This window comes from Octodon degus, unplaced genomic scaffold (assembly GCF_000260255.1).
Source record: "Octodon degus isolate 3935 unplaced genomic scaffold, OctDeg1.0 scaffold00046, whole genome shotgun sequence".
In the NCBI taxonomy this organism is placed as follows: domain Eukaryota; kingdom Metazoa; phylum Chordata; class Mammalia; order Rodentia; family Octodontidae; genus Octodon; species Octodon degus.
In genome coordinates this window covers 11,964,843-11,988,532 of record NW_004524622.1, presented here as the reverse complement: position 1 = coordinate 11,988,532, position 23,690 = coordinate 11,964,843, and the positions used below count along the sequence as shown (strand labels likewise).

The 23,690-nt window shown below is 34.9% G+C and overlaps 1 protein-coding gene across 7 annotated transcripts in view; it reads left to right on the top strand.

Annotated features, from left to right (window-relative positions):
• The window catches only part of Kif20b (kinesin family member 20B), a 53,780-nt gene extending 38,131 nt beyond the window's left edge, over positions 1 to 15,649 (top strand). For 5 of the 7 annotated variants that reach the window (XM_023716229.1, XM_023716232.1, XM_023716233.1 and 2 more), the window contains 7 exons: positions 3,206 to 3,382; positions 4,988 to 5,098; positions 7,506 to 7,703; positions 9,821 to 9,922; positions 10,272 to 10,389; positions 13,581 to 13,723; positions 15,418 to 15,649. In XM_023716229.1, coding sequence (XP_023571997.1) covers positions 3,206 to 3,382; positions 4,988 to 5,098; positions 7,506 to 7,703; positions 9,821 to 9,922; positions 10,272 to 10,389; positions 13,581 to 13,723; positions 15,418 to 15,495 — 927 coding nt within the window. In that variant the 3' untranslated portion in view covers positions 15,496 to 15,649. The remainder of the gene's footprint in view (positions 1 to 3,205; positions 3,383 to 4,987; positions 5,099 to 7,505; positions 7,704 to 9,820; positions 9,923 to 10,271; positions 10,390 to 13,580; positions 13,724 to 15,417) is intronic. The other 2 variants (XM_023716231.1, XM_023716230.1) reach the window with 2 other exon arrangements.
• Positions 15,650 to 23,690: the final 8,041 nt, after the last annotated feature.

Here is a 23,690-nt window from a genome sequence, read left to right as displayed (position 1 = left end):
CTAAATCTTTATATTTTTGATTACCTTAGAATTTTTCCTACCCTATTTTAAATCTTACAGTTTGAATTATAGATTCTAGTATGATATGTGTTTATTATTTCATAAGCCATTTTATCCAAGCTTTTTAAGAAATCAACTGAATCATTTCTAGAAGACTACATAGGTAGAAATAGAAGTGAAGTTCATGTTTACATTGACTAGCTGCTGTAGTCTTACACAGATTTCTATCTTAGCTTTTTTTTCTTCTCTTTAATTTGCCAATTTGGTATTCAGTGTTGCCAATAAGAAAAAGTTAAAAGTTATTGATCCTAGCAAGGATAGGATCAAACATTAGCTTTAAATGAAACAGCAGTTCTTTATTTATAATAGAGTAGTAGTATGTCACAGTATCATACTGTTGTCTTTTGACATTTTCTTTGTTTATAGTGGAATTTAACAGATTAAACTTGGGCTGGTGAGATGGCTCCGTGGTCTAAAGCACCTACTTAGAACAAGCTAAGAGAAAAGAACAGGGACCGCGGTTCAATCCCCCAGCACCACATGCCAGCCAGCCCGCCCCCTGGTGGGCTGAGCTGGCCACACACACAAAATAAATAAATAAATAAATAAATAAATAAATAAATAAATAAATAAATAAATATTTTTAAAAAACAGATTAAACTTTTATAAAAATGAGAGTGTTAATTATCAATAAATTAAGGATGATTTTTCTACTCTTTTTGCTCCTTTAAAGCTGTTCTAAATATTTTGCTTTGGACAAAGATAGTCAATTTTTGTGCAGAATCTTTTATGGACAAAACTTGCCAGTTTACTTTCTGAACTCTTGTCTAAACCATGTTTGAAGTCTACTCCGGCAATGATGCTTTTTCCTTAACATACTGATTGTTTTCCTTACAAAATATCCCAGAGTACTCTGACCTGTGTAAACCAAGAGCCCTTCACCTTTGATAGTATAAGATATAGAGGGAAAATCTGTTTTCTTTGTGGGTCTTTGGTTTTTCCTATGACAATGAAGTAGGAGGAAGCAAGAGAAGTGTACTGTGTCCTGAGGCCAGTGGATATAGCTAGAAAAGTAAAGGGGCAGCAGCAACCCTCAGCTCCTTCATGGTACATCTGTGAGAAGGCTGCCTTTAATTGTGTACTGTGTCTACCTTGGAACAGCTGTATCTCAAGAAAATTCCTTGGTAGAAGTATCTGTCCAGTGTGGGCCTACTTCTGTGTGTGCTGCCTTTGGTTTTTATATAAATAAGCTTTGCTCTTTTTTTTATTTTTAAGTCATTTTATTTATAGAAAAGTTATAAAACTAGTAGAATTATATATATCATCCAACTTTTCCTGATGTTAGTAGCATCTTACTTAACATTTTAGATAATAGCCAACAAATTAATTGAATTTTAAACCTTTTTGAAAAGCACCAGCCTTTTCACTCTTTTTGGGGGTCTAGGATCCAATCCAGTCCACTACATTTCTTTGGTTGTCAAGTTTCTATGGAGTATTGACTAGATTTTCTTCATGTGCCAAATCCCTTAAGAGCAACACTCTAGCTCTGAGATGGTAATACTTTTCATTTTATATGTCAACTCCCAGTGACTGTAGATGATGCGTCTGGGAATGTGTTGGTTAGCTTTCCTTCTCTTTCCCCCTTCCCCTCTCCTTTTTCTTTGGCCCTTCCTTCCCTCACTCCTTTTTCCCCCTCCCTCTCCTCCTCTCCTGCTTAGTCTGAACTTGAACTCCATGGCTCAGGCATTTCTCCTACTTCAGCTTCTTAGGGAACCTGGGATTATAGGCACACCACTATACCTGCCTTACTTTGAGTTTTAAGTCCTAGAGAAAGCTGGCTTAGTTCTTTCTCTTACATTTCTTTATAATCATTACTCCAGAGCCCCCTTTTCTCCTTTTCTTGGTGAGAATAACTATTCTGTCTTTTATTGTTTACCTTTTTGTTTTGAGATAGGGACTGTGTACTGCAGACTAGTCTTGAACTGGCATATGTAGCCCAGGTTGGCCTTGAACTCAGCAGTCCTCATGCCTCAGCCTCCCTGAGTGCTGAGATTATAGGCACATACCACCACAGACAACATCTGTCTTTTAATAGTGTATTTTAGTCTTGTCCATTTTTGAATTTGATGTAAATAGAAATACATTTGTTTGTGTCTGAATTCTTTGATTTAGTATTACTTTCTTGTGAGTTATCCATGTTTTAGGTAGCCAGAGTTAGTCTGTTGTTTTTGCTAAATGTTTCAGTACATGAATATACCATCATTCATTCATTGCTATATTTAAGATATTTGGACTTGTTCTGTGTTTTATTAATAGTAAATTCACCATAAACATTTAAAAATTTTTTTCTTGGTGCACATACACGTATTTCTGTTCTCATGTATCTAAAGTAGAATTTTCTTGATGATAGTGTACATGTGTTACCTTATGTTTGCTTTGATGTGAATTACCAACTGATCTTATATTTCTGGAAGATACTGTTTCTTCCTCACAGCTGTGTCACTTTTGTCTTAAATCATTTGTCCAATGAATACTTTTTATGACATCTGATACTTTAATGTCTTCATTATTAAACAGTAATGTAGTTGAAATGACATAGGTGATGGCATTTACGTGCGCATGCACCTGAGCTTTGATGGTAGTTGTCTTGTCTTTAGCTTTATTTTGGGAGAAATGATATCCTAATGTTGAGTCTTTTGATCTTTCAGCACAGATTGTCTCTTCCTTTATTTAGGTATCTTTAATTTTTCAGCAATGTTTATAGCTTTTCAAAATTTTGTATGTGTCTTCTTTAATTTACTAGTGAGTATTTTTAATTTTTGAATCTGGTAAATGATTGATGTTTCCTTTTTTTTTATTGTAGTTGCTATTAGGTTTGCCATTTGTTTCATTACAGTTTTATCCTCTCATTTCCAAATACTGAGTCTTAGTGTTAATTTAAACAGTGTAGGTATAGTTGTTTATTGAAATGAAAAACATGATGTTTTATAGTTGGTCTTTTTTTTGAGGGAGGTGGTATAGGCATAAATATAGCATGTAGACATTTAATGTATGTAATGGTATTTAAGTATTTTGCCTAATAGGACAGTATTTTATCAAAACTTAACTACATAGTTATATATCTGGTTAATAGTTATATTCATGGCATTATATCTAATAAATATTTGTAAATTCTTCAAAGTTTAATATTTTCTCTATTGGTTAGGAAACACTGACAGCACAGCTGGCACAGAAAAATAGTGACCTTCAGAAGTGGAGAGAAGAGCGGGATCAGTTGGTTGCAGCTTTGGAAATACAGCTGAAGGCACTGATCTCCAGTAACACAGAGAAAGATTGTATAATTGAACAGTTAAGAAAGAGCACCTCAGAGACTTCAGAAAGAGTAAGCAGAATCTTATTTTTTCTATGCCAACTTATTGAACAAAGGATTTTTTAAAATTTCTTTGACTTTCAATTTAGTTAACTCAGTAGACCAGAGAGGAATCAGAGTTTGAAAAACTGAAATATTTAAGAATTTTGAGTTTTCAGAGTTTGTTTCAAAATGACTCTTCTGTATTTTGTTATTTTCATTTATTTATTATTATTTCTCAATGGCTGAGGCATAGTACTTTCTCTAACATTTGCTCAGATCTCCTCGGTTTGTGGTGGTGAACCTATGGCATGCACGCCCTAGCTGGCTATTCATCACGGGAATCTATACAGCTTATCATCTCTGTCCTATGTAGGGCAATTAGAAAATTAACAGTGGGTGGTTTTGTGTCTAATTTGTCTTTTAAGTATGGAAATATTTAAAATAAATTCTTAGTAATATTTTAATATTTTTGATCCAACCTTAATTTTATTATATAAAGGTCCAAATTATTTGGAAAGAAAGCGCAGTGAGGGAACATCATTCATTGTTCGAACAGTTACTTTTATAGTAGTACGTTGGGGCCAGGAATCCTGAATAAAGAGACGATTGGCTTTCACACATAATTCCATCCCCGGGAAAGGAGTTGCGGTGTATCTAAAGTTGTCTCTGTGGAATAAATTATTAGCGTATAATGATCTGTTACCCTAGAAATTTGAATACTAGGGGCTGTGTATGTTAGGCATTAAAAGATTGAATAGTCTGAGAGAAAGTAAAAAAATAACTAGATAACAGATACTGTTATCATGACTTGGAACTTTGAGGAAAATACTTAACATTCCAATACTCTAATAGTGTCTTCATAGTAGAATAATAATGTATTCAAAAGTAATTACTATAGTAAAATTCAGTACATGCTAATTGCTTTCGTCGTTTGGCAATAATGAATATGTGATATGAAAGGTGTTTTTGACTGAATTTTGATGACTAGTAAGAATATTTCTGTTATCAGGGCTGGCCTGATAGCTCAGTGGACTAAAGCGCCTGCTTAGGCAGAGCGCAGTGGCCGGGGTTTGATCTCTGGCATGCTGTGCCGGCTCCGACCACGGGGGCACACTGAGACTGCGATTGAGACTGGGTGTGGTGGCTGATGCCTGTAATCCCAGTGCTTGGGAGGCTGAAAACAGGATGATCACTAGAAGTCCAATCTGTGTAATGAGTCCTATAGACCCTTCACTAAATACATTAAAAAATAAAGTTCCAATTCAGCACAGACTTGGCCATGTCTCTTTTTCTTTCTTCTGAGAAGTAGCAATAATTTTTGTCAAACCTTATTTACAATTGCAAGGAAAAGAAAATAAGAGATTGTTTGTACACAATCTTGAAAGTAATCTTTCGATCTTGAAAGTAATCTTTCAGATTTCTCTGTAGGTTAGACTCATAAGTGAAGAGTTGCTCAGCTTTTCCTAAGTCTGAGGATAAAATAGAGGTGGAGGGAGATACAGGATGTCACTGAGTACGTCTTTTAATTATTTGTACCATTTGATCTGTTTAAATCTTAATTTCATATTTTTGTGAGATATTTTAATATATGTTCAGGTTAAAATAGCTTATTTCTTTAATATGTCCTTATTTAAGGAAAAACAAAGCATGGTCGTGAAGCTAAGACATACTAGTGCAAAAGATCCCGCCCCGGTTGAAAGTGAAACTCAATCAACAAGTTTTGAAATTTCCAGGAGTATAGCAGAGGTGAGCATTTGGAAATACACTTCACTTTTTACTCCTGTTATGCACTATTACTCAATAGCACTTGCAAGATTTACCAATAGCTGTAGGTATATTGCTACATAACTCGCCAAGTATAATTTTGGCTGTATGAAGGAAAATTGGAAACTTTTGAGAAGTAGGAGAATTTTCGGTGATTCAATCCCCAAGACATGTTTATCTCATCTTAAAACTAGTAAATCTGGGCTGGGGAGATAGTATGCTGGTCTAAGCACCTGCTGGCAAGCGCAAGGACCCAAGTTTGATCCCTGGTACACATGCCCTGTCAGCCTCGGAACCCCGGGTGTGCTGTGCTGGCCCTGAAACCTGGCATGATGGCATACACCTGTAACTCCAGTGCTGAGGAAGCTGAGACAGGAGGATCACTATGAGTCTGCACTGAATGGTGAGACCCGGTATCAAATACATACATACATACATACATACATACATGCATAAAACCTTAAATAAAACATTAATCTATTAATACAAAAAAACTTGATGGTCAGAAAGTCAATGTCATAAAAGAAAAATTAGGATGATTATTTGCTTTCATAAGAGATTTCCTTAATAAACATTGTATTAAAAGTATGCTTTGGAGAACTTATATCCATATAATCATTTTGTTGCTAGCAACTCACCTTGAGTTTTTTTTTTTTTTTTTTTTGGCTGGCTCAGCCCACCCTCACTGAGGGCAGGGCTGGGATCAAGCTGCAGTGCCCTGTCTCTGCCTAAGCTTGCCTAAGCAGACACTTTAGACCATTGAGCTATCTCGCTGGCCCTGAATTTTCTTAATGTGCACTGGATGTAGGTTTCTGTGAATAACTTTGAATAAGTGTTCTAAGATTGGATATGAAACATAAAAATTCTATAGCACAATTTTTGAGGATAAAATTAATAAATAAGTTCTAAAACATAGATTACTAAAATTTATGTTTTAAACACATGTATTGGGAATAGTCAGTGGGGATTTTCTAAGCACTAGCACTAAGTATAGAAACATGGTTGCTTTTGTCCAGGAGTAAGGAATTTAGTAAGACTTACAAATTATTAATTTGACCTTACCTTATATGCTGTGTGTTATAATAGAAGCTAGAATTGAGTGCTCCAAGGAACACTGACAGCATGGATTATAGAAGTTAGGGTCATATTGGAAGTTTGCCCAATAAATGGAATGGAAAGAACATTTTAATCTGAGAAAATAACATAACCCATTCCTCTTATTTTTGTCCTTTCCATGATGCTTCTTGGCAGATTTTCACATACTTCATATTGATTATAGTAACTAGTACAAATCATAAAGGTTGTGGCAAGTTGAAAGTTGATCTGTAAACAAGGTTTAACTGTTGATTACGTAGCCTCCATAAATTAATATGTGTTGTCTTCAAACATGGGTCCAATTTCTTATTCTAGCAATTACTTGGTACTTCATAGTTTGAGGTAAATTCTGTGGTTACGCTCTTTTATATACTTTTTTTCCAGCTTTCATGAAATTGGGTGCTCAACTAGGCTGAAAGTCCCAAATGATTCATTTGCACAGCTGGTATAGTTGATTCTTGGATTTCCACTAAACTTACATGTGGCCTTTGTCTGTGGCCTTGTGTTCTCACAGCATACTAGCTGCAGATTGATTTTAAGGAGGAATATTTTGAAAGTTAGTGTTCCAGGAGGATAGTGTAGGAGATACAGTCCTTCTTATTATTGAGCCTTAGATAAATAAGATGTTATTGCTGCGCCTTAATTGGTCATGGAAGTCATTAAAGCTAGCCCAGATTCAAGGAGAGAGAAGTGAAAGACACTTTGTCAATGAAAAGGGTGGCAAAGAATTTATAGTCAACTTTGACTACCATAATTGGGGTGCTTGTTAAAAATTCCAGACTCTAGAGATTTCTATCCAAGTAAGTTCATGTAGGGTTTTAAACAAATTCTCTTTTAAACAAATTTTAAACAAATTCTCTGGGTAATCTTGTCATATAAATTGGGGTAATGGTAATCTCTGTTTCCTCCAATTTTTTGTTATTGCTAGGAATTGATGCTAAGACCTTATATATGCTCTGCATGCTATACTTCCAGATACATCTCTAGTTTTGGTTTTTTTGTTTTGTTTTGGTTTGTTTTTTGCAGGGGAGGGGGGACTTGGGATTGAACTCAGGCCTTTGAGCTTGCCAGGCAAGCACTTATTCTACTGAGCCATCTCCCCGGCTACATCTCCAGTTTTACATGCCTTATATAAGCCAGAAAATACCTTCAGTGTAACCTGTGCTAGCTGTTGCTGTGGCTCTTTACACTTTCCATCTTTCCGAATTTATTGTGTGTAGTAGGCACTAGAGATAATTAATTTGTGGCTTATAAATTCATATTCAGTAAATAATTTTTTAAAATTTTGTTGCAGGATGGATCAGTGGTTCTTGATTCTTGTGAAGTGTCAACAGAAAATGAACAAAGTACTCGATTTCCGAAACCTGAATTGGAGATTCAGTTTACACCTTTACAGCCAAACAAAATGTCAGTGAAACATCCTGGCTGTATCACACCAGTGACAGTTAAGATTTCTAAGGCCCGGAAGAGGAAGAGTAGTGAAATGGAGGAGGTAAATTTTTAGCTAATAAGTACAGTTAACAAGGAAATCTTGTTACTATTAAGATCAACTGTAGGATATAGTTAATGTCTGTTACATTGTTTTGCTGTTAATAAGGAGATTAAAGTCATTACTTGAGGCATATTCTATATCCTTTAAGAATAACTGGGAATAGGGCCGGGGAGATGGCTCAATGGAATAAGCGCTTCCTTGGCAAGCACAAGGGCCTGAGTTCAATCCCCAGTTCTGCAAGAAAAAAGAATAACTGGGGATATAGCTCAATGGCACAAGTGCCGGCCTGGCAAGCGCAAGTTTCTGAGTTCAATTCCTGATACCAAAAAGAATAAAAAATAAAAAAATATGATAGCTTTCAAGTCCTGGGCAAAAAGCTATTGATATTAAAATAATACATTAATATGTAGCTTATCTCTTATTTCAGTTAAATTATAATAGATCAACTGTAGTAGATTTTACTGGAGAACTGTTTCTATACACTATAGTGTGGTTCAAAGACATTTTCATTTTCCCTCCAGTGGAAGATGAAGAAGATTGATAAAACAGTTATAGAAGCTGAAATGACTCACTTGTTGAGTATATAGGTTTTGTCATCTCTATGGCTATAGCAAGCTTTAGAAGACAAAGTCTGTCTCCATTAGTCAGATCTGAAGTTTGGGCTTTGAGGCCGTGGCAGGCCAGCACCACCTTGCCCACCCTTTAGCCTCTGGGCATTAGGGCTTCTGTGGCTCACTCTTCATTGGTCATGCAGATCTGGGGAGTTGCATATGCTTCCTGCCAGCTGTTGCTGTACATGTGATAAAAAAATAACAAACGATAATTTTGTTTTTAAAGTCACTTGTTTTAAGTCTAATTATAATTTTTTAGCAGAATAACTTTCTGCAACTTTCTTTTATTCCTTTAAAAAAATATTTTCAAGTTAGTGAAAGAGCAGAGATAATCTTCACTACTCCTGAGGTTCTCTGTCAGGTATTAAGTTTTCTGTTTAATGTTATTGTAGCTATCGTGCTATACATACAACACCTTTACAGATTGTTTCATAATGTTTTATTAGCAAATTTTGTTCTAGGTATTTAATTTATGTTTAACAGTTTAAATGTCATTAAAACACTAATTTCATCATCATTTCTGTTACATTGACTTCTTTATTCACTTTTTTCTAAGAAAACAAAAATTGAATCTAGTACTCTTGTGTTAAAATACAAACATTTTATTAAGTTTGCTATTGTTTTGTACTCATGACATGAATCTCAGAAAAGTTTTACAAATTCTTATAGATGTATCGTGTAGAAATTTCAATTTTTATTTTATTGTTGAAACAAAATTTTAAACTGATTTTATAAGTCTTTTACTCTTGCATCGGTCCCTCAGGGTTGCTGTCTTTCCCCTTTTCACGCAGTCTACATCTTACGACCTTTTCCCTTTCATGGGTCTGCTTTGTAGCTGACATTCTGACTGTTCAGTCATGATTTTTCTGCCTCTTTACGTGTTCCTCCACCTGCTAGTAGTTTTTGGCAGAACTTAGATTCATATCAGTTAAGTTTAGTGAGAGTACATACAGAAAGGCTTTATGTTGTGTAAGATTATATGAGAAAATGAAAATTCCATGACTCCTTACAAAGAAGAAAGATTATTAATTTTCACATTTTTCTTCTGTAAAGTTTTATTTTGTTTTGTTTTTGATGTTGCCAGGTTTCAATGAGATCTCTTGTATGATTTAAAAGTTAGAAAAGGCTGTGCTTTATTGTAAAGATGAGATTAAAATAAAATGTTACCTTTCCAAGTTTTTAATTTAGTTTATGGCACTTCATCCTTTATTCTGTTTGTGAAAAATTCATACCTGCAGGATTGACGACCTTAGCTCCACTGACTTTTTGTGCTGCATACTTCATTGTCTAGTGCGGTCCTACAGATCATAGAGGTGTTAGAAGCATTTTGGTTCTGCCTACTAGTTGCAGGACAACCAAAACTGTCTCCAGACATTGCCAGTGACCCCTGAGGTCAGAAGTGCCCCCACATACAGAATCATAGCATTTTACAGATGTTTCTTTTTTCTTTTTGAGAAAGCAGATATGACCCAAAACTTAACTAGTACTGAAATTCATTATTTTTAGGACTCCGTGAAATGTGAAAATAAGAAGAATGCTACACCTAGAACAAATTCTAAGTTGCCTATTTCAGAGGTGAGACATTCTTCTGCCGAAAAGGGACAAAAGGTTTGTATTTTAATTTGTCCAATATTGAGCATTTCCAAACTTTACATTTATAAAATAGAAGCTAAATTTAAGATGTCAGATCTGAAGAGAAGTTACCCACAAGTTCAGTTGTGTCTGATTATAATTCTCACTTGAATCCATCTAATTCAGCTTAGATGCATATAACCTTTGGCATTAGAAGGTACTTCTTGTATTTATTTATGGTTTAGTACTTTATTCCTCTCTGCAAATGATTAGTCCAAGTTCCTGATCATAATTCATGCTTGTGTCTGGTCTCTGTAATTTAACTATAGCTAGAACCATTTCTAATATTTTTCGTAAACAATAACAAATGGTGTTCATTTACTAGGTTTCTGCACATTCATCATCTAAGAAAATATACTCTTTACGGAGTCAGAGAAAAGAAGGAACACTACAGAAATTTGGAGACTTTTTACAACATTCTCCAATAATTCTTCAATCAAAAGGTTTGTAGAAAATTAATTAAAGGGCCTTTTCTTTTAGAGAGTAGTTTCTAATACCTATTTGGTATGTAGAATCAAATGTTTAGTACAGTGAGTACTAATTATACTATAAACAAGCATTGAATATTAAATACTCTGGGAAGGAACAGATGAAAAGATGATGTGCCTAGGTGCTGACTGTATTAGAGGTCAAAAGTTTATATTTGTCACTGATTTAGGTAGAGCAACCTGCTTTATATAATAGAGGTGTAAGCAAAGTGGTATGATAATATTGCAGTGGAGAAAATTATTCTAATTATTGGGCTTTGAGAAGATAGTGGATGAAATATAATTTACAACTCAGTATTGTATATTACTAATCCCAGTATTATGGTGCTTGTTCTAGTGTTTGTATTTTGTGCATATGCATACATTATACCCATCTGCAATATGTTGAAAGCATGTATCTCTATAAATGTGTATTGAATTTGCAAATATAGCATGCTTTATGCTTTTTTCTTTATAATATAATATTGAAATTTATACATACACATAGGACATCTACCAGAGGAAATGGTTTTTAACACAGTAAGACTAACAGAAAAAGGAATAGTATTTTTATGCAAGTCCAGCAAGCAATGTGATTCTGGCATGTAGAATATGGAAGAGCAATTTGGGAAAAGTGGATGGAGGATTGGATCTATAGGAGTTCATGTATGGCAAAAAGTGGTCAATTGGAGGCCAAAAGTAGGGAAATGAGACTAGAAGCAGTGGACAGGTGACTCGAGTCATAGGTAATACAAAAATACTTTCTGAGAAAACTTATTGCAAGAGTCTCCAGATTTTCTTGCTTCAGTGCCTTTAATGTCTCAGTAATTATTATTGTTGCGCCCCTGTGCCCAAAGGTTGTTCCCTAATAGCCTTATCTATTAGAACTTAAAACAACCACTAAAAATTCAGCTTCCTAAAATGTAGGTTACACAAATATGCCATCATCAAAAGGAAAGTAACGCGGTAAGAGTTTGAAGCCAAGAGCTACTTTAAACTATCAGAGTTCTCTGTTTCCCTTGGGGACTGACTGTAAGAGCCCTGAGTTGCTCTTCCAAGTTTACTGCAGGATGCTTTAGTTCATAGCGGTCAGCTGCTATATGTCAGACCTGTCAGATATCTATTTGAAAAAGTATAGTTTGTATGAATATGGAAAATACCCAGAAGGACAAATAGCAAACTGTTAAATGGTTATATTTGGGACCAAAGGACTTCTTATTTTAGAAGACTGTATATTTAGGTCCTATTGATTATCATATATTAAGTATTTTCAAGGAAAGGAATGGTCCTCTAAGGAAATGACTTCCTTGCTTGATGGCTCAGTTCCTTGACAGCTTTCTCCTTAATACAGTTGGCACAGATTTTAGTTTTTTAAACTTACTTCTAGAAATATAAGACATTCCTACTTTAGATTGTGCCTATAATGCCTTCTATTGTGGTGGTCATTTAGAAATGGATGACAAACAGAAAATTACCCTGCTGTCCTCATAGCTGCTCCCTCATCTTTCAGCTTCCTTGCTTCATCAACCTATCACTAATCCTCATCACTAGCTTCACTTAATCTTTGCTACTCATTCCTAGGGCTTTTTTTTTCTCTCAGCACGTCTTTAAAGTATGATTCTTTCTTACTATCTTTCCCAGTGGAGTATAAGCAGCATGGGAACAAAATATGCTCCTCACCTTTTAGTACATTGGCCAGCACATAGTAGTGAGGAGTTTAGCTTCAGGCCGAATCATATGTGACTTTTTTGTGAAGGCCAACTGTAGACAATCACAGAAACTTACATGATAGATCTCATGGGAAAAGCCTCCCTCCCTGTACTAGACTTGGTGCATTATAGTCTCTGAAAGGAGCTGTGCTGGAGGACACAGCCCTCCTTGCTAGTCTTGTGCTTACACATACCTGCATATCTAGCTTGGGTGCCTCCTTTCAGAGCCTCTCTTTTGAGGCTTCAGCAGAGGTCTTCTCCAGGTGCCCCTGCCATGGACTTTGTTTTGGACAGGAAGTAGCAGTCTTTCATATTTTCTGCACTGCAATTTAGTACTTTTCTACTCACAGCCCTTTGTCTCTTGTCCCTCCTGCCCCACTTCCCAGTCTTCAGACCTGAAGTCCATAAAATTCAAGAGCCTTTTGTCCTAAATAAGACACTTTACTTCTGTGCTGATATACCTGATTATAAGATCATGTACCCATTCCTTAGGTAATACAGGACAAAATGGGTAGGAGTTGTTGCTTTTTTAGTTCTGGCTTCATGGTTATACTATGGCAGTAAGTGGTTAAAAGTTTGGGAAATTGGCTTGTTTTCGCTCATTTTCTTTGGCTACTCTGATACTTGAAGTTCAGCTCTTTTAAGCTCAGCTCAGCCCTCTCAAGCCAAGGTAAGCCCTTTATAAGAAAACTCTCAATTTAGTATATTTCCTTAAACTTTTTTTCTATTTAAAATGCATATGTATATACATAAATATTTGTATGTCATCAATATATATACATATGAATTTATGTTTTCTACTAAAATCAGTATCTGACCATTAAAAAAGAATGAAGCAAATATGCCCACTATGAAATTTTAAAATTCCTACATTTCACAGAAGGACCCAGTAGTTGACTGGTTTTTCTATGTGTGTGTATGTCTGTGTGTGACGTATAAGTTAAGGGTTTGCAATTCTTTGTGTACATCCTTATGCACGGGTATTGAACTAACTACCTTATTTTTAATACACACAGTATGTTCTCCATGTATCTGGCTTTCTGGATTAACAGAACATAAGTTTTTTCCAGGTCATTTCACACACTGAAATATGGGGCCAGGGAAATTGCTTAGTGGCTTAAATGCCTGCCTGGCAAGGAAAGTCCAGAGTTTGATCCCAGTATCAAAAGAAAAAAAAGATACTGAAATATTACTGGGTGTACTAAAACTTAGTGGTTGTACTGTAAACCTTTCCACTTTGTTGAACATTATCCGGAGGATAGATTGTTTTTTTTACTTTTTCCATTCTTGCTGTTAATCATTATTTTATGTCTTTCTTAAGCATTTAATCTTTTTATGAATTGTGTATTTATGCCCTTTGTTGCATTTTCTTTTTAATTTGTGTATGTTCTTTATGAATTATTTCTACCCTTTACAACTTGAAAATTATTTATCTTAATTAACATTTTTATTTTGTAGCAAAGAAGATAATTGAAACAATGAGCTCTTCAAAGCATTCAAATTTAGAAACAAGTAAAGAAAATATATCTCAACCAAAAAGAGCAAAACGGAAGTTATACACTAGTGAAATTTCATCTCCTGTTGATATATCTGGTCAAGTGGTAAGCTAGTATTTGATGTTTCATTAATGTAAAAGTATTCATGTTCTCTGACGTATTGATAATTTAAATTTTACATGATTTGAATTTCTGTTCTTTGGACCAGATCGTCTAAAAGATGCTTTAAATGTTGTTATACTCTTGGCCTCAGATATGGTAACCTTATAGTAATTACATAGAAATATTTTATTATTATATGTAAGTGCCATACATTTATGTTTAAATCTCATCAGAGGTTTAAATATTTTCATCAATAGAATTATTGCAATTTTAATAATTTTTTTGCCTCTAGCAGCTATCTTTATTTGTACAAATCTAGGTACAAATATACCTAGTAGAAGTATAGAAATAACATTTAGCCATTTCCTCCCACCTTTCACTGTATTAAAAAAACGGCAGCTGTCACCCATTCTGAGGGAGGAGACTCATTCTCCTCCCTCAGAATGGTCAGTGCTATGACACGAAAGGTTCTAATTTTCTATCATGCTTGCATTTGCTTAGTGGATGCCAGTGAAGATCAAAAAGTACTGAAAGAGGAGAAACTTCAGTTAGTGGCCAAGAAAAATTAGGAGAGATCCTTTTGTGCAGTGGCAGTCAGAACCCTTGCTTGTTCTCTTGTTTTTGGCATCTTCTCTTGACATGACCTGTTTCTCCTCTGCGTTGCCCCAATGCTGTGCCACCCTGTCCTGGGCCAATCAGTTATGGACTGAAATCTTTCCAGACTAACAGCTAAATAAACCTTTTCCCATTTAAAAGAAAAAAATAAAAACCCAGTTATCAGATAACACATTGGCACTTGCAGGCAAGTGGTAAAGAAGAGGGTCAATTAGGACACACTATTAGTACTATTGTATAGTCAATCACTTTTTCTTTTTAATCATTTTTATGATTAGTACATAATTTCCTCCCTTGGCTGAAAATTATTTTTAGTATGGAACTACTACTTCAGTTACATACTTGTTGCTGTAAAAGGTCTTTCCTTAACATTAATTTCAAACTTTTTTTTCTGACCAATATTTTAATACTTATTTCAAGCTTATTTGTGTCCTTAATTTTATTTATTTATATATTTATTTATTTTTGTGGTGCTGGGGATCAAACTCAGGACCTTGTATACTTGCCCATCAGGTGCTTAAGCCACTGGGCTATCTCCAGCCCTGTGTCCTTAATTTAATATAGAGTATAGGTTACTTTAATTTTAGAATGAAATAGTGTTGAATGAATTTTTTTGTTGTTTTTTGTTTTTCGTTTTTGTTTTTGTGGGACTGGGGATTGAGCTTAGACCCTTGCACTTGCCAGGCAAGTGCTTATTCTACTGGGCCATCTCCCTGGCCCTTTTTTAAATTTAGGTTTTTTTGTTTTGTTGTTGTTGTTGAATGAATCTTGTATAAAACCCATTTTCTTTTGGATATATATTTTTTGTTGTTTTGTTTTGTTTTTGGTGCCAAGCACTGAGCCCAGGGCTTCTAGCTTGCTAGGCAAGCATTCTACCACTGAGCCAAATCCCCAACCCCTGAATATATTTTTATAGAAGATGAAATACCTATGCTCTAAGGCAAGAAAAAGACTAATATACCTGTTATGTCAATGATTAAGCATGTGAACATATGTTAGTATTAGCATTCATTATAGACAAACTTACATTTTTTTTTTTTTTTTACTTGTAATTATTGAGAAACTAAAATTGTTAATTTCAGATTTTAGTGGACCAGAGAATGAAGGAAAGCGATCACCAGATTCTTAAACGACGACTTCGAGCTCGAATAGCCAAGTAAATGACCTTGGAAGAATGTAAATTGTATATCCTTAATCATTGTGACTTGCATCTTGACTTTTTAAAGATAACTGTATATGTTATGATACATTATATCTGTCTGTACAGAGAATGCTGTTTTTTACACAGTATAATTTTGATTCAGTAAATAACAATAAATTTCCTTGTGTACTTTTTAAACTTGGGTCCTTTTCTGTAACAGCTTTTTTTCAGTCTGTAAAACTCTTGTATCTGATTTATTGGATCAGTGAAGATTCTAGGAAAGATGCTCTTACTTTTCTGTACATAATGACATAGGTCAAGTTTTAACATATTGAATATAACTATGTTTTATGATTTTTTTTTCCTTAAACTATGTTAGGATATACAATTTTATATTCCCTTTGTATTATGGTTAGGATTTAGGGAATAAATACATTAGGTGGGGGCCAGGGAGATGACTCAGTGGAATAAGCGCTTCCTTGGCAAGCGCAAGGACCTGAGTTCAATCCCTGGTTCTGCCAAAAAAAAAAAAAAAAAAAAAGAAAAAGAATAAATACATTAGGTCTTGTGTTTCCCAAAACATGTGTGCACATTATTTAGGCAGTATCTCAGGTCTTTAATTATATTTCATTTTATAAAAGAATCCAATAAATGAGATATTTTTATTTTCCCAGCACATAGAACATTAGAAGTAAAAAATTACATACATACATGCATACATATATACATACATACACACCAACATACATACCTAGGAGCCAGAATACAGGGTTAAGGGTTGGGAAAGGGGGGTGTGTCAGAGAGAATTTTAGACCTAACATTAGAAATACATATTCTTTCATTTTACCAATGAGAAAATAAAGACCCATGTTTACTTTTTTTTTTTTTTTTTTTTTGAGACAGGGTCTCACTATGTATAGTTCAGGGTGGCCTCAAACTTGTGACTATTTCCTGCCTCAACCTCCCTAGTGCTGAGATGACAAGGTGGGTGTTTGCCCAAATAGTGTTGACTTCTGCCAGCTTATACAGCTAATAGTCATTGAGCTAATGGTTAAAAATACCAATAAGAGGCAAAAACCATGAAGCAGAAATCTCAAGAATAATTAACAACTGGGGCTTTTAACCTAAAATATACATTTATACATGTAAACATTAGCCTTGCTTGCTTTAATTTTTTGATGTCCTTCTTTATTATTATGATGATGACCCTGTACAGGTAAGAAAAATTATCCTTGATACTTTGTGATATAAATTATATTTAGAGGAAATTTTTCACTGAATAGCTGTACTAAAGCAACCACTTTGTGCTGGGCATAGTGGCACATGCATGTAATCCTTGCACTCTGGAAGCTGAGGTAGGATTGCCACGTGTTCAAGGCCAGGCTAGGCTACATAAGGAGTTCAAGTCCAGTTTGAGTTATATGATGAGAACCAAACCAAAACAACAAAAACGCTGGGACCACTTTGAGCGTTAAAATATTTTATATAGAAAAATATTGTTGACCTTTATTTATAGATTCCATTATTGTCTGTTTGCAAAAATTTGCTTCAAACCTCAAAATTATTATTCACAACACTTATGCAGTTTGTGGAAATGCACAGTGGCAAAAGATACTGAGTAACCTGACACACACGTGCAGCTGAAGCTGAACAAAGCAACATTCTGCCACCTTATTTCAGCTCTTGCACGGTAAATAAATATCCACAATCCAGAATAGAGGTTAGAATCAAGCCTCACCAATATGCTAAAGGGAAACAGCGTTTGAGGGTGAGTGCCTGTAAATTAAAAGGGACTGAGACTTGTGCTTTCTACAGATATCAATTAGAAAAGTTTCAAGTAGCCAAGCCAACATAAATGAGAAAGCAACCAACCAGTAATCAAAATGCCTATCAGGACTCGAGGTTCCATTTGACTCATATACTCCACTTCCTAGGATCTTCCTGAAAGAATTGAAAGCATCACACCACAGTGAAACATGCATGTCCATAGCAGCAGCTATGATAGCTAAATCTTGGAAAAATGCCAAATGCCCATTAGGAGATGAGTAAAGATGTAGGATTTTTTTATACAATACTACACTGTAATGAGGATAAGCTTGAGACATTCCTAGCTAAATGAATTCACCTGGAGAACGTACTTTTAAATAAATCAGATGCACATATAAATATATTGTTTCTCTGGTGAGAGAAACAAGAAAATGTAAAAGACAAAAATGTATAAGATATTGTGACATATGAAGAAGATATTTGAAGGGGAAGGAAAGGAAAAGAAAAATGAGAAAAGGAAAAATTAGAATCAAAGCTTTTGTTTTGGTAGGAAAAGGGTTGAAGGGAGGGTGGGGGAATTTGAGGAAAAAAAATCAAGTTATATCATATGCAAGTAGAAATTCCCTATGATGAATTTGATCATTATATATACCTAAATGTATCGATAAAGAATGCCTATGAGAATAGAAATAAATCCGTAGGAAAATACAGCGCTTTGCAACATATGTTTCACAATGCAAGGTATGCAGTGAAAGACGGCCAATTGTGGAACAGACAAACATCAGAGTAAAGACCAGAGGCAAAATACAGTCTTTATCTGGGATGTGGAAACAAAGAACTTAGAAAATGAGAACTTAGTGAAGAATAAAAGCAGTTGATCTCCATGAAGCAGGAGGGAACTGACAGGAAAGCAGAAACTCCCCCCAAAATGGAGAAACAGCATGGTACAGAGAAGAATGAAGCAGTGTTGAAAATGAATCCTGTTCCCAGCATTGGGACCTGTTTCCAATAACACAAGGTAAGTCTGGCCTAAATCAACTGTACCTGGGAAAAACAAAAGACCAGGCCCAAGGAAAGTCCATGGTTATAAGCTGCAAAAACGACTGGGGCTTTGCTCTCAAAGTGGCTGCCTCCACATGTCAGGCTAAAACTGGAGAAATCCATTGCATTCAGTATTTGAGTGTTTTTAATCCAAGAGCCATTTGGGAAGGGCTTAATTGTTTGAAATTCAGATAGAACAACTATAGGACTTCTGGGACCACCCTATCATAGAGACAGTCTCTTGATACAGAGCCCCATGAGAAGCTTAAGCTCAGATGGAGAAGAGCATGGGGATTCCATACTTCCTGGTGAGAAACCAGGTTGGTTATGTGTGATTTTCAAAGGGGACGGGGGCTGGACGTTCTGGTGTTAAGTCCAGAGGCTGCTTGACTCCTCTGCCCTATTGTCTGTATCCAACACAACTCAATGGGCTGACTTTTCCATCTGCCTATGTCATCAGGGATACACTTCAATGTGCATTTTTGCCACCACCTGAGGTATACAGACAAAAGGTCCTCTGGAGGAGGTGGAGGTACCTTAAACCCACAGGCTGTAAAGGTAGGAAAAGAAAGTGTTTTTAGGGGAACAGGGAGGCAAGTGGAAGTGATAGAGTGCACACATCCCCAGGGCAGACACCTCTGACCAGCCAGACCCAGCAGAAAAGGTGGGATTAGAATTCATTCACATGCAAAGATTTGAGGGTGGGAGCAATAGGTTTTAGTAGCAGTTCACTGTCACTTCCCCATATCTGCTAGATTTTAGATAACTCATGCAGAAAATATGTAGGGTTTTTTTTTTTTCCATTTTTCTTTTTCCTCATTTTTTTGGGGGGGATTTTGTTTTCTATTTTCTTTGTACTCTGTTTTATTGTTTTTCTTTTCTGTCACTTTAATTCTACTAATTTTACTCCTTAATAGGATCTTTATCTCACTTTTCAATCCTCATCTTAGAGAAATTTTTCAATTCTTTCATTTTATTTTTCCCTAATCCTTCCATTTTTACTATTGTTAAATGTTAATTGTTAATCGTTGTACAGTTGGATTTAGTTGATATTTGCTGTGTCAACATTTGGTTTGTTTTTATGTCTCTATTACAGATCTCATCTATTTTTGAGGGTAGTAGTAGCTTTTATTCTTATGTCAATATCTAGTTTCTCATTGACTCTTATTATTCTTTCTTAATTTAGTGCTATTGCCACTGTGGCATAGTTGCTACTACTGTTTTTTACTATATGCTAATACCTGATTCTCTTTGTATCATAACTTTTAGTTCAGATTATTTTGTGAGAACTAGATGCTGAGCCAATTACACTATATCTTTCCTCCCCCAATTAATGAAGGTTGTTGGATCTTAGGACAGAGGCAAAGGTGTATAGTTAGCCAATCCCAGAATACATCACTGAAAACCTGACACAAACTAAAGACATTTTCATACTAGCAACAAAGACCATTATGAAAATAAGCACAACTAGATATCTTATTTTCAGACAAAGTGAACTTCAAGCCAAAACTGATCAGAAGACACAAAGATGTTACATTTTGGTTTGGGGAACAACTCAACAAACAGCAATAATTGTGTCCCATAACCTTGGCACACCCAACTTTATAAAACCTGGAAACAAAGATCAAGGATCAACACAGTTACAGTAGAGGACCTCAATTCCCCATTATCATAAATAGATCAGCTAAACAAAAAATAGCAGTATTGAGGTGGGACTGTCCAGGGCCCTCTGGATCTTCATGCCAGCCAGTGCCCTGTCCTGGGCTGTGTGTGGAACTTCCTCCATCAAACAGCCCCTGTGTGGAACCCAGCGGCAGAACTACTTGCAGAGAGGCTAGAGACAAGACCCACTCAGCTAATCCAGGAGCACAACATCGTGCCAGAATGGTACAATAGGTTCATTTCCAAGGGCTGCAGCAAGAAGTGGAGCACAGCAGCCAGACTCAAGCTATACCCACCTGGGCGAGTTTGAACTTCGTACATCCAGTCCTGGTGCTAAGGTAATAACTCTATCAAAGCTTTACACCAAAGGTCAGAAGACAGTTCTATACAAAATGACAAAAGGAGCAAAATGCATTCTCAGGTCCCAAGCCCACCCAGAACAAATGCAGGAGACAATAGCATGGAAGATATTGGAAAGCACACACCTGAAATCTGAAATTATGCGTCTGAAGTACAGAAACAACTTCAGGAAGGCAAAGAGGAAATAAGATTAAAAGTAATTTCTGAAGTAAAAAAAAAAATGATAACTATAATGAAAGAAGTACTAAGTGCTTCTAAAGAAGACACATTAAAAAGTAGAGAATAGAAAAATGATGGAATCCTTGGATGAGCAATATAGGAAAGAAACATAAAGCATGAAGCAGATTCAAAGTGCTATACAGGAAATTAAAACCTCAATCACAAGCTGGAAAAACCATTTGAGTGAAAGTGAAAATAAACTTTCAGACATTGGAGACACCATTGCAGCTAGTGAAAACGTAAGAAAAGATCTCTTAAAAGCAACTAGGATGCAGGAAAAAATAATTCAATATCTGCAAGATGATGCAAAGTTGCCCAAGTTCAGACTAATAGGCATCAATGAGAAAGAAGGAATCAATACAAATGATATAAAAAGAATATGGGCAGAAGTAATAGCAGAAAACTTCCCAAATATGGGGCAACAATCTGACATTCATGTAACCGAAGCATATAGAACTCCAAATAACATCAACCCAATTAAAACCACACCCAGACATATAATGATTAAGATCCCAGAAATTCAGCATAGGAACAGTATACTAAAAGCCACTGGAGAAAAGAAACATTACATTTAAAGGAAAACCCATCAGAATAATGGCAGATTTCTCTTCACAAACCATCAAATCAAGAAGAGCATGGAGCAAAGTACTTTAAGTCTTACAAATTCCAACCCAAACTGATTTAACCTGCAAAACTCTCTTTCAAGTTTAATGGAGAAGTGAAATATTTCCATGACAAAGAACAACTAAAGAATATCATGACAACAAAGCCAACGCTACACAGACTACTAAAAGATATTCTAGAAAGGGATCAAAATGACCACAGCTTCATGAATGAGAATGGAAAGAACCCACCAAATAGGGCAAACAAACACAGGAGAATAAGAGGTATATAATAGTAGTCTTTCAGTTATTCTTTTGTGTACAGCAGCAAAATATTTCCATCAGCATACTCTACAAATGGACTTCTCCTGCACTCTATGGGTCATAATTCTGTCCAGGTCTACGGGGTGGATATCAAGAAAATAGCAGTAGCTCAGTCCCACAGGTGACACCTGGCCACCAGTAAGCGTCATGGACACTGTCCACATCCACCACATACTAGAACTTGGTGTGATATCATATCCCCAAACTGTTAGAAGTGCTGGTCATATATTTGTCATTCCAGTATTTTTGTTATGTTTTATTCTTAGTAATTATTTCCTATCATGAAAACTTTTTCTTAGTTGATACCTAATCAAATACTTCGTGGATATGATGAATTGATCACAGATTTGCACATAATATACACTACATTCTGGCCTCTCAGTTGGACTCACAATTTAATTTTAATTTTTGAATATTTTTTAAATACTTTATTTAATTTTGAATTAATTAATTTTTAATTTTCTGAGTATTGTTTAATTTTAATTTTTGTTTTATGATTTATACTGTTTCTTTGACTTATAATCTACTTATAAGACATGGTGTGATATTTTCTCCTAGTATTAGAAACTTTAAAAAGTGTATTTCCATTTTCCATTGATTTTGTATTAGTTTTTCTTTGTCTTTTACACACACACACACACGAAAAATTATGTATATAACCTGACATAAGATTGATACTGTTTTGTGAAAATCTTAAATTACCTTTTAAATGGGTTTGTCTAATATAATTATATTTTACATAGTTCTGAATAAATACCATTTTGAGAGCTCTTTATTCTTTATCTAGGACCATATAGCAACTTCTCTTGCCTTCTGGATTATGGTCTTTCTTGTTTTCTATATGCTACATCTGGAGGTATAGAATATTTTGAGTTTGAATAAGCAGAAGATATTTTACTTTTAGTTTTCAAAGGTATGTTTGCTAAATATAAAATTCAATGAGGACAGATTTTCAGTCCTTTGAGTAAATAAGTCTAGGTTTTCATTCACTTGCTCATTTTTTTTTCTAATAGGAATAAGATGCTATTTGATTTTGTTCTTCCATAGCTAATATTTTTTCTATGTATATACTTTGATGATTTTTTCTTTACAATTACTTTTTGCCAATTTCATTTTTGTGTATGTTAGTATGATTTTATTCATATTTCTTGTGCAAATGGTTTATTTTTCTTGGAAATGTGGTGCTATAATTTTAACTAAATTCAGAAATTTTAAATCTTTAAATATTTATTGCCTACCCCATTCTAAATTATATAAGTTTCTTGATTTGGCAAAGAGTGAACTATTATATGACTGATCTGCAAACGTTCTTCCTCATGTTTATTTTAGATAATTTTTATTATATTAATTTAAGATTGTAAATAATTTTTACGATGTGCAATCTATTATTAATCTCGTTATGTATCCATTTGAAGAATATGTTTTTAAAATTCACCCCATCTACATTTTATATTTTTCACATTTCAATATTTGTCTACAATTTTTAATTTGCTATATGATTACTTGCTATATTGATTTTCTTTCCTTCTTTTTCTTTTCTTTTCTTTTTTTTTTTTTTTTTTGCAGTACCAGCGATTGAATTCAGGACCCTTAGCTTGCCAGGCAAGCGCTTATTCTCCTGAGATACCTCCCCTGGCCCTGATTTTCAATAAAGTTCATAATAAGTCAAAAGAATAATACCAGAATTGAAACACATTTTTTAACAAAAAGACTTATGAAAGCATGATATTTCAACAGTACCACATGGTACTTTCTCCAAAAGAAACTTTATACTAGTCCGTTAAGAATACTTAAGTACAAAAGAATCAATGTTTTTCCTATTTATCTTGTCAGATTATAATGCAGTGAAACTAACCAATGGCAACAGAAGCCACAGAAATTATGCAAACATGTGGACATTAAACAGTACTCTATAGAACTGTTGAAGAGTCACAGAAGACATCAAAGAAGAAAGTAGTACCTCCTTTCCTCTCCATTTACACAAGTTCATATTTTTTTCATTCTGGTTTTCCTTTTTCCTTCCTTCCCTTCACCTCCCACCTTCCTTGCTACTCTTCCTGCAAATCCTAGCTTTTTGAGAAATTCCACACTGAAATTCCAACTTTACACTGTAGTGGTATATGTATGCTCATGTTTATAGTAGCACAATTTGTAATACTTAATCTTGGAAACAGCCCATATGCCCATCAAAAGATGAAAGATGAATAGATATTTCTCATAAGAAGTATAAGAGGCATAT